General features: G+C 39.6%; 1 protein-coding gene across 1 annotated transcript in view; it reads left to right on the top strand.

The window, feature by feature from the left end:
• Positions 1-16,547, top strand: part of PARP8 (poly(ADP-ribose) polymerase family member 8) — a 117,686-nt gene that overhangs the window by 65,235 nt on the left and 35,904 nt on the right. The window contains exons 6-10 of the mRNA XM_075411223.1: positions 2,029-2,106; positions 7,982-8,076; positions 11,241-11,301; positions 12,351-12,441; positions 15,306-15,372. Of these exons, the coding sequence (XP_075267338.1) occupies positions 2,029-2,106; positions 7,982-8,076; positions 11,241-11,301; positions 12,351-12,441; positions 15,306-15,372 (392 nt within the window). The remainder of the gene's footprint in view (positions 1-2,028; positions 2,107-7,981; positions 8,077-11,240; positions 11,302-12,350; positions 12,442-15,305; positions 15,373-16,547) is intronic.

The following is a 16,547-nucleotide window of genomic DNA, read 5'->3' as shown; positions in this document are numbered from 1 at the left end:
CTGGACCTCTGCATGACTCTCTTTGCCATAAATAGTGTCTGGAGTATTAAGGCCTTCCAGTCACAGCTGCCTTTGTCCTGAACCTCTGGCATGGGTCCATGCCCAGGCTAACTGAGACATTAACTCAAGCAAGAAGTGGTGCTAACGTGGAGTCTGCAAGGGCTTGACAGTGTTATGGGCTCAAAGAAAACACCACATGGGCTCCTACCCCAAGCAAGAAATTGAGCACTGTGTCAAGAATTCAGGTGCTTGACTTAAAGGCTTCCTTTGGTAAGGGTGACTGCTCAGTTTCTTGACAACTGCTTATTGTGCTCTGATCTGTATTTGATCCTGGAAAGGGGAGATAAGTATGCCCAGGTGTGCTAATGTGTATGGTTGATTTTTTAGTAGACGGAACCTGATTTGATGTAAAAAGCTGCACTGGAAGTACTGTGCTTCTACTGCCTCATCATAGTATTCAGTGTCGGTAAATGTTAGAAATTCAAATGCAGGAAGAATTTACCCATTTGATTAAAAGCCTGAAACATAGTTAGCATCTGTGGGACACAGTCTGAGCTTTTCTTTTGTTTATAGCTGAACAAGGTACTTAAATATGAAAATACTGACACCTCCCTTTTTAAAAATGTAACACTGACTATTTCTGTTGGCTAGACAATTAGAGTTTTGGTTAGGATAGGGTGGGTTTGCCACTATTCTATTGCTAGAGTTTCATTTCTCTTTGGTTTGTGTTTAATTTTTGTAGTTGAGTTTTGTTTTAGCACAGACTTCCGCCTGAGCTAAAGTTATTACAAAGCCAAGATGACGAGAGTCACTGTTTCTTTTCAGTGAATTAGAAGCAGAAATTATTTTTATGTGTTGTAGAAAATTGCCGTGAAATTGGCTGAAATAATACAATTTTTGTTCTTTGTATACATGCAGTGAATAGAGCAGGAATTTAGAGGCAAAGGTAGGGAAATAGGTTTAGAATGTCTGACCATAGAAATTAATGATAAGGTATATTGGGCTTTTATGAATATATGAGAGTTAGGGATAACTCCTAGTCTTTGATGCATACATCTGATTTCTATTCCATTATGGCATCTCTGTGCAGGACATAAATACAAAATAAGCAGTAAGTACATAATGTTCAGGTTGAAATGAAGAGTTATGTTTTTATCAGGTGTTTTTTAGGGGAGCGTTGTCAGTGTAGGGCCTAGAAATAACACATGGATTGTGGGAAACAAGAATTAATACCTTCATGCAATTACATAATTATAAGTAAAGGTTCCATTGGTGGGAAGCAGAATATAACACTTCAGCTCATGCTGAGTTGCAGTCTGTGTCAGCTTCAGTTCTATTTGCTCAAGTGCAATTATTCACAGAGCAGCCCATTTAGAGCAGGTTTTACTTGGGTAGTCATAGTACTTTCTAATCCTTCATTTTCAAAGTCTCAGAACAGAGCTAGTCAGAAAATTAAGTTTGAACTTTGCTGGCAACAGGCTGGTACTTTTGTTGAAAATAATGATTAAGCAGCAATGTGTCAGGTTTTCATGGAAAGGAACTCAAGAGACCTCATGGTCAGACTCAATTACTCCCTTAAACTATTAGAACTGATTGACCAGAATAAAGCAAATTAAAATTTTATTAGATCACTGAAACACCAAATGAATTAAGTCCAGAACCTGTCTTGATGGGTAAATTATGCTTTGTTTAGCAAAAACATGGGGTGAAGTGTCCCCATGTAGTCTACTGAATTCCCCAGTTCCTTAAAAAACCACACTCTGTCTGTAGCCAGACAAACTATTGTTTCTTTCAACATATATTTGTATTTTCATCTATGCAGTTAGTAGGTGCTTGTTTGGTCTGATATTTCACTGTTGTTAAAACAAGCCCTTAGTACTCTTCTGGAAAAATTATACTAAAAGATTTCTTAATGAAAGGTACTATGAGCTTATTTGTAAAAACGTAACTCCTGTAGTTATAATTGGAACTATAAGTGCAAGATAAGCGTGTCACTTGTATCACCGTTAACTTTCCTTTTCCTTTAAGGAGTCACGGCACAACAGCACAGTTGAAGAAGACTCTGAAGGAGATAATGATTCTGAGGAATTTTATTATGGAGGACAGGTAATGGAGGAAATTTTTGCCAAGTTTCAAGAAGTTAGTATTTGAAAGCTTCTGTTATTCATTATAAATATATGATAATAATTTCTTATGTTTATTCAACATTGAGTAGAATGCCACGTGTGATAGAAAAATACATAGTATTTTATAGCAGAAGTATTGCATATGTTATATTGTATAATTACATCAAATTTAAAATAAGATTTGTTTGTTTACATTTGCAAAGCTGTAATAATGCAAAAAGCACGTACTCTTCAGAACATTTGGAAATAGAAGCCAGTTGCCTACTTCCAGGAAATAGATACTCGCTCTTTAGAGCATATCCCATGATTGATACAAATAGGAAGTCAGGCTGGATCCGAACCTGTTTGCTTCTGGAGGACTGCTGTTTTGTAAAGTCAAGAGCACTGTAATTTGTTGGTAAAAATGGTTGTTAGAAAACAATTTTGATCCAGAACAGTGCATTCTTTTTTCTGAGCTCTACAGTTAAATTCACCTTGACAAATGCTGCATATTTTTAGAAGAATGTACTGCTCTGTGTCTTTCCTGCTTGTTCCCTTAGCAGAATTAGTTATTATTACATTCTCCTATGTATTGGGTAATAAAATCTCTTTGACTTTTTTCCTTTTGCAATGTCAATAGAGTGCGTCACGCTGCTAGTCTCTTTATTCAGATTTTTCTTATCTTTTTAGTCTAACTGTTGCCCCAAAGGAATCATTCCCCACTATTAGAACTGTTTATTTCTATGAACATTTTAATGAATTACGGTTGCTATTTACGAAAGTTGTCACTGCCTCAGCCTTGAGGCTGAAGCCATCCATGCCCTGGGTGTGGAGCCAAGGCCACAGGAGCGCGCCAGCAGTGCCAGCCAGTTGGGTTGGTGCGGAGAGCGTGGGATGCTGATGAGCAGGACATTGCCGAGCCTCTCGTCTTCCAGAGCCAACTGCACGGTGGGATTTGAATGCAAAATTACACGTTCAGGTGCTTTGCTTTAAAAAAAAGTGCACCCCTAAAAAGCTGTTAGAAGTCATATTGAAACTGGAACTGAAATAATGTGTTTTCAGTATCAGAAATAACTGACATGGGGCGTTGTCTCGTGTTCATTTCAGAAATGAGTGCAGGAATTGCCTCCCTTCAGCTGCCTACTCCTTCAGTCCCATGGAGTGCTGGGGACGACCATGTACACGTACTTCCGTGCAAAGAGCAGTGTCTTATTTTAATCTGCCTGAGAGGAAAAGTCTTCTGATTTTGCCCTGTGGTGATGAATTGTGTGTACTGGCTCCATTTTTCAGCTCTGCAGAAAGGGCAGTAACCTCAAGGTGAAGGAAGAGGCAGCAAACAGCTGGGAGTGCTTGCTTCTTGAACTAGCACTAATACATTTGGTAAAGGATGCCTGCCAGTGCGCAAATGAATGAATAAATATTAACGCTGCCTGTGAGATATGAACACAGAGAGCAGTACATCATTTAGTGAAGTGTAAAAGAGGTGTGTAATAGGGAAGACTGGTTAGAATTTAGTTGCCTTATATTTGAAATGGAGAACACATAATACTGCATTCTCATTTTTTTGAGGTAATCCTTAAAAAAATTTATGGAATTATAACTGGCAAAAAAATACAATTAGATCAGCAATAAAAGTAAAATATCAGATGATTGTGAATGTCTGGAGTATAGAATGCTCAAAAAGCAAACTAAGGAGAACAAACAAACAAATGAAAGATGTTATAGAAAGTGTATTTAATGAGAGAGAAAAAATGAGATTTTGAATTTAAAATTTCATAGTCAAAAAGACAAAATTCTAAAGAAGACCTGTAGAACAAAAGAAAATATTGAGAACTGAAAAAGTAAATAGGAAATCAGGTAGTGAGTAAAGTCCCTCAAGAGATAAAAGGACAATCCTTTTTTGAATAAAGTGACTGTAAGAGTTATTAAGTGAGTACCAGGTGTATTGGGAAGACAAAATAGTTGACTGTGGGGAACAAGCGAGGCAAGCTGCTTCATTCAAGACAAGTGTGTGCTGTGCCCACAGAGAAAAGGGACAAAAATACTAACTTTAGCAATTAGAGGGAATAGATGCCAGGGTAATTGTGTGCAATACAGTTGGGAAGGGTGGAGGTCAGGGAGAAGTCTAAACTTTTGAAGTGGTTACAGCTGGAGAGACAACGGAGAAACTGGTGATGAAACAAGGACCATGGAAGATGGAAAATGGCATTTGATGGGCAGTGAAAACAAGATACTACCTTTTGGTCATAAATTAAATGTTTGTATCCGCTTGCTAGGCACCTGCTTGTAATCCTCCCTAAGGATTTAATGGATAAATACTTGAGCTAAGTGATTCAGTAGCCTAAGTCCTATTGAATTTCAATGGGATTTAGCTTTGTAAATCACTTAATCGCCTTTAAAAATGCAACCTTTTGTCATTATGTGGGACAAAATAATCCAAATCTGGTCTCAGATTAAAAACTGGGACTTTCTAAACACAGACCCGTCAGACAGAGCAGAATTATCAGATGTTTTAGCTTTTATATTCACTTTCTCGGAGACACTGTTAATTCTTGCTTTGAATCTCTATCTTCTACATTTGCAAATGAGAACAGGAGATTGAAACAGTAATAGCACTGCCTTTGGCAATCCCTCTCCCGTGTGCTTCAGTTACAGCACATACTTGCAAATGCAGATATACAAAACTCTGGCAGTCTCCTCTGCATACATCAGCATGTCTGTGGCACTAATTCAGGGGTGGGAAATACCATACTGTGGTCTTACAGTTTGCCAGAACACTGCTTTGTGGCCTTTTTGAGTTCAGAACTCCTTACCATGAGAAAATACACTGGAGAAAGCATTATGCTGAGCAGTTCAGTCTTCTGCATAGTGTTCCTTTTGGATTTTACTATTACTGATACATAAGACTGATTAAAAACTGTGGTTTGGGACCAACAAAGATGGTGAGTGCACCACAGCTATGATTTGTAAAATGATTGCTGTGCTCTCTTTGGAAGCAGGGCAGCAATTATTTATGCATCTTTAAATAATTCATCTTCGAGTAAGGAGCATGTGAAAATTATTGGTTTGCTCCTACCTAAAGTGGAAAAAAAAAAGATAACAAAGATTTTATTCCCTTGCAGTTCTACTTGGAAAACTATTCTGATGAGCCTGCCAGTCAAGGGAGGGGTACTTGGCTTATACCCTTTTGGTCATGAATATTGTTGATATCTTTGATAAACACGTGCCCATGCTATGCTGATGAATTCTGTGCCTAATATTTGAGAATTCTAACTATAATCAAATCATTCTTAGCTAAGTTTCACATGTAAAAAGTGATCAGGTGATTATTATTTTAATTGTACTGACATTTATTTAATTAGATTGGAAAGTACATCTCTGGATATCAGAGCTGAAAGGGGCACAGCACTGGTCTCATGCAAATTTGAATGTACAAACAGAAGAAACAGTTAGATATGGTTCTGCAATAGCAAGAATTCTCTGCAGGAATTCCTGTATAACGAGACATATATATATGTCTAAAGGGCTAAATTACACTCCTGTGCTTTGTTCTCTGAATTTGTCAAAGGTACAAGCCAAAACCTACCCTAATTTCTGAATCTGTCCAAATCTAAGAAGTTCATGGGCATTTGTGGAATTACTGTCATTCTAATTGTTGTAAAGAAGTAAAATTAAGTTCACACAAGCATGAGCATATTGCTTAATGAGAAAGTAGTAATAGACTTTGAGTACACTGTTACAAGTCTAAAGAGGTAATTTGTAGAAGATAGAAGGATATTCACAGAATCACAGAATGGTAGAGGTTGGAAGGGACCTCTGTGGGTCATCTAGTCCAACCCCCTTGCCGAAGCAGGGTCACCTACAGCAGGCTGCACAGGACCTTGTCCAGGCGGGTCTTGAATATCTCCAGAGAAGGAGACTCCACAACCTCCCTGGGCAGCCTGTTCCAGTGCTCCGTCACCCTCAGAGGGAAGAAGTTCTTCCTCATGTTCAGACGGAACTTCCTCTGCTTCAGTTTGTGCCCATTGCCCCTTGTCCTGTCACTGGGCACCACTGAAAAGAGCTTGGCCCCATCCTCCTGACACCCACCCTTGAGATATTTATAAGCATTTATTAGGTCCCCTCTCAGCCTTCTCTTCTTCAGGCTGAACAAGCCCAGCTCCCTTAGCCTCTCCTCGTAGGGGAGATGTTCCAGTCCCCTCATCATCCTTGTAGCCCTCCGCTGGACTCCCTTCAGTAGCTCCTCATCTTTCTTGAAGTGGGGAGCCCAGAACTGGACAGAGTACTCCAGATGAGGCCTCACTAGGGCAGTGTAGAGGGGAAAGAGAACCTCCCTCGACCTGCTGGACACACTCCTCCTAATGCATCCCAGGATCCCGTTAGCTTTCTTGACAGCCAGGGCACACTGCTGGCTCATGGTCAACCTGTCGTCCACCAGCACACCCAGGTCCCTCTCCGCAGAGCTGCTCTCCAGCATGTCCACCCCAAGCCTGTACTGGTGTGTTGGTTTGTTCCTCCCCAGGTGCAAGACCCTGCACTTGCCCTTGTTGAACCTCATCAGGTTCCTCTCTGCCCAACTTTCCAGACTATCCAGGTCACGCTAAATGGCAGCACAGCCTTCTGGTGTATCTACCACACCTCCAGTTTGGTGTCATCAGCAAACTTGCTGAGGGTACATTCTAACTCTTCATCCAGGTCGTTGATGAAGAGGTTAAACAAGACTGGGCCCAGTCCTGACCCCTGGGGGACACCACTAGTTACCGGCTTACAACTAGACTCAGCGCCGCTGATGACAACCCTCTGAGTTCTGCCGTTCAGCCAGTTCTCAATCCACTTCACCGACCACTCATCCAGCCCACACTTCCTCAGCTTCCCTAGGAGGGTGTTATGGGAGACTGTGTCAAAAGCCTTGCTGAAGTCAAGGTAGACAACATCCACGGCTCTCCTTTCGTCTACCCAGCCAGTCATGCCATCGTAGAAAGCTATCAGATTGGTCAGGCATGATTTCCCCTTGGTGAATCCATGCTGACTACTCCTGGTAACCTTCTTTTCCTCCACTTGCTTGATAATGATCTCCAGGATAAACTGCTCCATCACCTTTCCCAGGATGGAGGTGAGGCTGATTGGTCTAAATTAATTATTTTGACTTTTTTCTGTCCAACCAAAACAGCTCACAAGTTTTGCTTTGTAGTGTGAGAACTAGCGTAACTGTTTCCATTTTTCATGTAGAGTTTGAAAAAAAAAGGGGATGATGTCTAAATGCATGTTTCTTTATACCTTCTCTGGTAAAATAATTAAAATGGAAAAGTGCTCTTTATTCCTGTTTTTTTTTTTTGTCTGGTATCATTCCACTGGTGGATAGAATAGAGCCAATGGGTGCACTGAAAATGTAATTTAGATGCTGAGACATTTGGTATATAGAATAGTTTCATGCTTGATTTGTTGAGCCCAGGCTATTCTGTATCTAAGGCATAGGAGAGTGTGACAACAAGCAAGAATGAGCAAACCTTTGAATTGTAGTGGTTGGACTGGGGTGATATGACTAGGGAGATCTCCTACTTAACAGTATTAAGTGTTCCAGAACAAAACCCAGGGCAAGACAGAACGGACGGTTGAGTCCTTTGCAGTTTCTCCTCCCACACACAGGATTGAGACCCACACAAAATTTCAGTGCAGAGGTGCCAGCTTTGCAAATCTCATTGCTTAACAGAGCTAGGCCACCTCAGTGCTCCAGCTTATCAACACAGTGTCCTTTCTGAGCATAACATTAAGGAACCTTCACGCAGCATATTTTGCAGGGGGAGCTTTCAAGAGCCTAGATCATTTGCCAGTAATGAAAGAAATAAGAACTCCTAGAATATTTTTTTCACCGATAGGTTAGCTATGATGGAGAACTTCACAAGCACCCGCAGCTGGAGGCTGATTTGACAGCAGTGAGAGAGATCTATGGACCTAATGCAGTATCTCTCAGGTACGTCACTGACCTTTCTGTGTTATGGAACCTTTAATGCTTTGGAGATTGAGTTCCATGTGGACCTTCCTTGACTGCCAAAGCACAAGTCTCTTCTGGTGATTTCTGCATACTGTGTGGCAAAAGGAAGAAGCACTGCTGGCTAGCAATAATGGTGGTTTTGTGTTTTCTTTTCGTGTGGTTGAGTACTGATACAACTGGCTGTGCTGAGAACAAGCCTGTTCTAAAACATTGTTGTCTTTTGCAGTTCAGTCGATATTTGATCAAGCTGTTGTATTTTGTTGAAAATTACTATTCGGTGTTACTCTAAACCCTTGTTAAACTCCTCTTCTGCCATATTCTGTCTTTTGCCCTGGAGATGAACAAGAGGTTTGATAAAAGATTTAGTAAATGCTTTCTCTTGAGGAAAACTGAAGGAATTGGATTTGTATAGTCTTGAAAAAAGAGAAGAAGACAATAGCAGGTCTTTTTCTTCAATAAGCTGATAGGAGGAGTGATCAAATGTTCTTTGTTGTCATCATGAGAGAGACAATAAGGAACTAGCTGTGTTAGCAACAAACAAGAATTTGATTAGATTTTAAGAAGGCTTTCTAATTGTGAGAATCTAAAATATCCTACAAAGGGAAGTAGTAGAACCTCAGTCAGACATGGATTGCAACGAGTAATTACACAAAAAATCTGTTGGGCATATGTGAGCGTGGATGACTGCCATAGGGCATAGCAGTATGATACTTTTTGTATGTGTCAGGTCTTTTATAACTTAATTTTCCATCTATGTAATCATAATACTGTCATAAAAATAACAGGTAGGCAAGATGTAACATCTGTCAGATATATTACAAAGAAAATATCAAAGTTGTCATACAAACCAAGTGATAAAATACAGAGAAGAAATAACCTTGGGCATACATATATTGCAAGTAACGATTCCCATTAACCCCAAAACAATAAGCTCGGTTATTTTTGTCTAAGAAAAGAAAGTATGTTTACAGCTATGGTGTACTATACCTTTTCTAATTAAGTGGAAATTTCATTACATTTCAAGGACCTGGGGAAAAGAAATCCAAATAGTTGTATATGGGTTTAGGAAATGAATGAGATAAATGTTTAGTTGCCAAACTATGAAATTGAGAATACCTTGATCATAGGCTCCCTCAGGCTCCTAAAATTGAAACATTACACATAAACTTTCAAAAACTTTAATGCACCTAATTTCTTGAATCAACTATTTCATTGGAAGCATTGTGATCTCCTTGAGCGCACTGTAGTAGAAATTGGCATCTGTGGCTGCTTTTGGCATGTGGAAAACTTTAATGCTTCTTCTAGTGTGTTGCAGCTGAAAAAACTTACAAATTCTTGGAAATGACAAACACAGCATTAAGCATTCAGTTTCATCCCTCTCCTGCAGCAACACTTCTCTGCAGAGAGAGAAGTCTGTCTGGCAGTGACACTCACTAAGAGTGAGTGTGCATATTTCCTAGACAGTTGACCCTCTTTTAGTCACTCTCTGGCTGTCGCAGGGTCAGCTGTACATGTAGAAGTGGAGTTCCTGTAACTGCATGCTTTTCACCACTGCCCAGCCACCAAAGCTGTGAGAAAGACTTCTGGACCAACTGATCCAAACTCTTCAGTATCTATTTACATTGCTTATGCGTTGGTGGACAGAGGACTTCTGGGAGCTTCAAAGTCAGGATGTGTGCTTGGAGCCATTGTAGGCAGCAGGTCATAAGCTGCAGGTGCTGGAAGAAAACATGATTTCTTCCTCCCTTTCACCTTGGGGAAGTGAAACTGGAGTCAGTGTCACGTGTCTAAAATCAATTTTCTAGGATCAATCAATTTTCCATAGCCAGGTCTTCTGTGAGCTGTAGGAGGCCAGTGAGCACCTGTACATGCAGCTCTGGGTGAGCAGACTCTGGAGCAACTAACTCAGGGTGGCTGGGAAGCCTCCAGGTAACACAGCCCTGGCCAGCTGTTTACCTGCCCTGTCCGTGCCGTGTGTGGACGTGTCTGATCTAGAGAGAGACTTTGGGTTTGCCCTTACCAGAGACAACCACTGGGATGCCAAAGTTTGGTAGAAGGGTTTCACTCCACCAGACTTCTTAAGTGCCTAAGGCATTTCCAGTGCGAACTAGGTCCTACCGTGGGCTGAGAGGCCACTTTGATAGGAGATAGTTATATTCACAAAAATATCTTTGTATTTCAAAACTACTTTATCAACTTATTTATGCAGAACTGCTACTGTGCACTGTGTTAGTCTAGTTTAATACAAAAGCATGGAAGTCACTGTGAGAACAAGCATGTAAATGCAGTGTAAAGGAAAAAGCATACTGACAAGAAGCTAATCTATGAAAAATTGAGAGTGATTGCACTTTTACAGTATTGTCCACTTAAGCAATTTAAATGAAAAGGGAAGCAATTGTAGGTGTGTGAATGAGTTTTTTCTAGCCTTATTTTTCAGAAGTCTTCAAGTACGTTGGGGGAGGGCAAGCAGAATGAGTCAGAAAATAAGAGGCAGAAAAGCCACACTTTAAATGTAAGATTTCAGATGGCAATGAAGCACCTATGAGTGTAAGTTAAATCTGAACCTTGGCGATTCCAGCAATACTACACGTACCAGATAAAATAAGGTAACTATTGCCTTGAGCGCGTTACAGGGCAATCTTTGTGTTTTGACAAACAAATGCTTAAATGTATGAAGCAATCCCACAGGTATAATATGCCACCCTCTAGGCTATGTTGTGTTTGTCATCAATGATTTATCTCACGCTTCTCCCTAGGTTACTGGCTGTTAACCTGAAATACTTTGAAAATTAACTAGGGTTTTCTTTTGTCATAAATAGGAGCAGCATGTGACCATTATTGTTTTCTTGATTTAATAGCACAATATGCAAGACAAAAATGCATAGCAGCAATGGAGAGAGAATTTGGGGGAGTTAGTAGTAAAAAAGATTTAGCCTGTTCAAGCAAGATCCACTGAAAGAGAATTTCAGTGCAGCAGACGGTCACCCACTGGGAATATCGATCCAATCTATATAAATATGTATTTTATAATGATTCTGATTTTACAGACAAGATTATCCTTTATAAATCTTCCCTGTTATAAGTACTCCTCAGCTGAGGAGTATCTTAAAAAGCTCTAATATAATGTAATTCTTTCCTTTCAGGGAATATGGAGCCATTGATGATGTAGATATTGATCTGCATATTGATGTTAGCTTTCTTGATGTAAGTAATCTAATCACAGAATTACATAATGAACATTAATATCCATTTAATTCTGCTACACATTAGGCTCTCTAGACAACCACTGAGATGTTCCTTTTTCAGAGAGTTGATCTTCACAAATGGCTGTCACATTTTTGATCGCTACTTAGAAAAGTTTTCCTTTTATGGTCACATTGTTAAAATGCATTGTAGGCTTTTATTTACTGCACATGTATTTCTTTTCAAACATGTTTTGTGAATGATAAATGTTTTAACTGATATAAGTGAAATACATTTCTTTTTTTGCTATGCTAGACATTAGTTAGGTGGAAGCACTTCATAGAGTCCTGGAGGGAAGAAGACCTTGGCTGGAGCTCTCCTGTGTGCTTCTCAACATCTGCAGCTGATTAGGGAGAGGCTTGAGTGGCAAAGGAGACACAGGACAGTCGTGCTGTCGACTGACAGCATGGTTTCTGCAGTGGTTATGCTGTCATTAACTCTGTACTTACTCACCCCATCTGTGCAGTAACTGCCTGTCCTCTAGATAGAGAATAAGTATTAGTGCTTTTAGGGGCATCATCAGCTGCTGCACAGACAGGTCGTATTCTCAGGTCAGCACAGCACATAAGAGAGTGTTCTTGGGCTTTTCTAAAATTTAAGAAAATCTGATCATACCTTGAATTATTTTAATCAGTCTTAAGGAGCCAGAGTTTCCTTTGCCTTTTGTTATGGGATGAGTTGTATTTCCATCTTTATTTGCTCCTTTGCTTCTCAGCTTTGAAGCAGTATCTCTTGGTGGGAAGAGTCTGCCTGCACTGTAGACGTAGTGTTGCTACTGTGGTCAGTTTAAATGAGCATACTCAAGAACTGGAAGCAGTCTAATGCTGCTCTTAGGGGCATCAGCAGGCAATAGTTTGTCCCCAGTCTCAAGTTTAAAGTTGCAGTAGATATTCTGCAGCTGGGTAAATGGATACATGATGTTTCTAACAACCCTAATGTAGACTGACAAAATGCAGCCGTTCCTCATGATGGCTAATGGTGTCTGTTGTTTTCTTTTTATGTTGAACTAGGAAGAGATTGCTGTGGCTTGGGATGTAATTCGCACAGAGCCCATAATAGTGCGATTGCACTGTTCACTTACACAGTACTTAAACGGTCCAGGTTAGTCACCTGTGTGTTCTTCATGTGCCTTGTATGGTGTCTCGGTCTGAGCCATGTACTAAGTGATAGATACTCATTCACTGCCAAATCTTTGACCTTGCATGTGCTTAGATCTACTGCTGAGAGCAGTCCTACTGGTTGAAATTATACTTACATATATTTGTACGGATAGGCCCTCAGTAGTAACATCGGCATCTAATTTAAACTTTCGTAGGTTGATTTTGGAGCCTGTTTTCCTGATATCCTTTGAAATCCAGCTGCTTCCAGGGTTAATGAATAAAGATCTATGGTTTCTAATATGTGATTTCCTGATTTTGGAAATGAGGGATCATCTGCACAAATGAGATATCACTGATAACATATACGTACACAGACCTGTGCAGCACGTTAATATGCCCCTTTTCACTCATCTTTGAAGAATCAGGCCATGATAATTATCCTTTCAGCTTCTGATTTCTATATAACTATGTGAACTCTGGCAATGTTTAGATTTGAATGAATTGTTAAGTGAGTACAGCTTCCTCATGAGAGTAAAAATGGTCAAACTCCTGAAGAATCAACTGATTTTGAAGTTCTGGAAATGTTCATATGCAAGAGTCAACTCAGATATATTTTTATAGTGGGAAGTCAGAACTAAATTACAACTTGGATCATAACTTGCCTGACTTTGGAGGCTTCCAGTGCAAGCTGTCAGTTCAGGCTTGTATCTGTGGGAGAATTCTGCCTCTGGAAACGAACAGATATTTCCAGTCATAGTAAGTTTAGCAAAATCTGTCCCAGTGAGCTATTTTTATAGGATATGTTGCCTGCCGATGCTAACTATAAGCTATATTCTGTTCATTCAAATAATCGTTTCATTACATCAGTCTTTTTTTATTTGCTTGACTTTGGTCTTTTTGTCTGTATTTTATTGCTTCAATCTTTTTTTTGCAGATCTTAAAATATGTATTTGCCATAGCTGGTAGCCATGAGTATTCAAAATATTTCTATCAAAATGTGATTTAAACAATAAAACAGTGCATCACATAAGAGAAGATGATGTGTGAAGAGCAGCATGCAGTAAGAAATTATATAGTCAGAAGACATCTTCTGCATCACTGACAAGGTTGAAACGGGAAGCTTAGTACCCAGTCCTGCAGCTGACTGATTGTGGGAGTGCCTGGGTACCAAGAAAGGCAAGATCAGGGCCAGAGGGAAGTGCTTTCCTGCTGCTGGTTTTTTGAGGTCAGCTGCTGTTGCAGCCTCGTCTCTTGATTTTCCAGAAAAGGACAATGAGATCCACCATCTTTTGTGTTAAGAAGACCCTTTCTCTGTGAACTCCTTTTCCCCCTGAAGTACGGTGTTTTGAGACTACTGGGCCATAACTTTATCCTACATCTTTTTCTCCTGTGGCACCTTCTGAACACAAATGCGGTATACTCCAGAGCGCTGTGGGGGGTACTTGTATCACCTTGTAGCTGTATAATATCCCGATTTTAGATAGTTATTTTTCTAGTTAATAGCTTGTCTCATTGTACTTGTAGGCAGTTTCTGCCACATGCCCTAGAAACCTGTCTTAGGTGAGGATGAATCAGCCTTTGGAGGTACCGGGCTGTCTCCTCTGTCTGTGGAGCTTAGATAACAATTGTAGTCTAGATGTCAGATTTTAAGATTGCTGATCTAGCTATGATGATTCTCACTGCAAATGTTCTTCCCCCTACCATATGTGCTAAATTTGACAATCCAATGACATTGCTACCCCTAATCAAATAATTAATCCCTTTTGAAAAAAATTGTCAGTTTGAGTTTAAAAGATGAGATTGTATTTAAATAGTGTTAGAGAAAGGCTACCCACAGGGCTTTGAACTAAGTCAAATTGGATGGCCAGATTAGATATATTGTATTTTATTTTTAAATTTAGTTTATTAAAGTGAAATTAAAGGATAAACTTTAACATTCTGAATGAACTCTGGCTTGCCCGATGATCAGAATAATACAGATTTTAAAATACTGATTTACTGTTTCTAATAAAATTTGAACTAACCGGAGATTTTTAGTTTTCATTCCTTTTTATTTTACTGTAGTCATTACCACCTTATGTAATATGAAGTCTGAAGTCTATTCGTCCTTGTAATGTGTGGTGGCTGTTGTCCGGCCTTGAGGACCTGAGGCTGTCTCAACACGAGCTGGATTCCATCTGCCACTTCTATCTAGTAATTGTTATTAAAGGATTTTAGTAATACCAGGAGCTAGTTTCCAGCCTTCACCCTGTACACTTTCAATTTTCTGACAGATGATGTGGATATACCAATGTTAGGATGGGTCTTGGGGAAAATTGAGGGTAATCCTTGACTACTGGAATTCATGCATTAGGCACTTAGATGATGATTATGGATCTTGTATGAAAATGCCCTCAGAAATTAAAACCAGATACTAATTAATTCAGTTTATTCCATTTCATGCTTTTTTCATAGTTGCAGGAACTGTAGTCTGTAAAGATACTTACTTGGAAAAAAGTTCGTGAGATTAGGGGAGATGAATTACCAGTCCAGGTACATTTAATCTGATACTGCTCTCTAGTATTTATAATATACAAAAAAGACACATTTTTGTAATTAAAATTAGTAGGAAGAGATACATTTGGGGGAATTCAATTTCTAAAATACTAATTTGTAAAATTACATATTATATTGGCTGGTATTCAAAAAGGACTGTTCATTTCTTGATAGGCTTAGATGACACGTCTACTTTCACCATTGCTTCAATGGCATTGTCTGTAGTAAAGATCCAGGTAGAACAGGGTCCTTAAATATGACTTATTTTGTCATGAGTTCTTGTTTATTGCTGTAAGTTCATGTATCAACAATATCTGCTTTTTTCTGTAGTGCCAACTGTGGATGTATTTCAAATCTCTACTAAGGAAAGATTTGGGCTGGGACATCAGCTGAGAAAGTAAGTGTAGAAAAAGTGTAAATCCCACCTTTTACGTAAATGTTGTACTCTCTTTAGTTCCCAGACCATGTCAAGTAGAATAAAATTCACAGGTTGTCAGGCTGGCTGGATCAAAGTGTTTTGAACTTGTAACAGGATTTGCCTTTTGAAGTTCAGTTTTGACAGTTGATGGGGAGAACCTGATTTGTGCTGCCTGCCAGGGTTTTCTGTCACTTTGCTGCCATTTAGGAAGTAAGCTTCAAAAGTTCAAAAGACTCTAGCTAGGAATGTTCAATTTCATGTTTCTGCTTAGATGGTGAAGCCTCTGGAGCAGCAATTTTTTTGAGCATCATGCATTACCCTAAGGGGGCTGTGCTTTCATGGTGGCCTCTAGGATGTACCACAGTAATTAGGCCATCCAAGCTTTGAGGACAAGAGGGAAGAATAGTTGAAAAAATCAGCATTTTCATATGTTCGTGGTACAATTCAATTTAATAAAATTTTGCTGAGTCATTTTTTTGCATATGCTTGTGTATGTGTAGTAAAATGACAAGAACATAGGCTTTAATATCTGACCATTACAGCATTAAGAAATCCTTAAAAAAAAAAAAAAAATTGCTGTTTGGTATTTAAAGACATAGTTGCATAATTCACCGTTGAGCAGAAGTGAGAATACCCACGAACTCCATGGCTCCTCACGGCTGTGGCAACAGTATATGTATATTTGAGGATTCACTAAATTTTGGGTCAAGTCCATACCAACTTCCACTTTGACTTCATCACCACTGCTAGTTTAGAGTCACAGAGTAATTTGACTTGGAAGGAACTACTGGAGGTCACCTAGTGCAACCTCCTGTACAAGTAACACTAACTTCAAAGTTAGATTAGTTCAGTCAGAATCTCAGGGAGCTGAGCTGTGAAATCTCCAGCCTTTGAAGGCAGCCTCTTGTACTTAACCACTCTTCTTGTGGATGTCTTCATTTTATAGCCTTTATGTTTTTTAGCTTTCCTTGCTACAATTTGTGACTACTGCCCATTGCTGTCCATCTTGGGAAAGTGTCTGGCTCAGTCTTCTCTGTAAACTCCCTTTAGGTAGTGTAATATTCGGCATCCCTACCTTCATGTTTGTGGCTTAGGAGAACATGCTTCTACTTGAGCGGTGCGGATGCTGTAGCCTACCTCTGTAGTCACTGGAG

Source organism: Opisthocomus hoazin, chromosome Z, assembly GCF_030867145.1.
Source record: "Opisthocomus hoazin isolate bOpiHoa1 chromosome Z, bOpiHoa1.hap1, whole genome shotgun sequence".
Lineage (NCBI taxonomy): Eukaryota > Metazoa > Chordata > Aves > Opisthocomiformes > Opisthocomidae > Opisthocomus > Opisthocomus hoazin.
The sequence above is the reverse complement of the archived record's forward strand: the minus strand, read 5'-3'. Positions and strand labels throughout refer to the sequence as shown.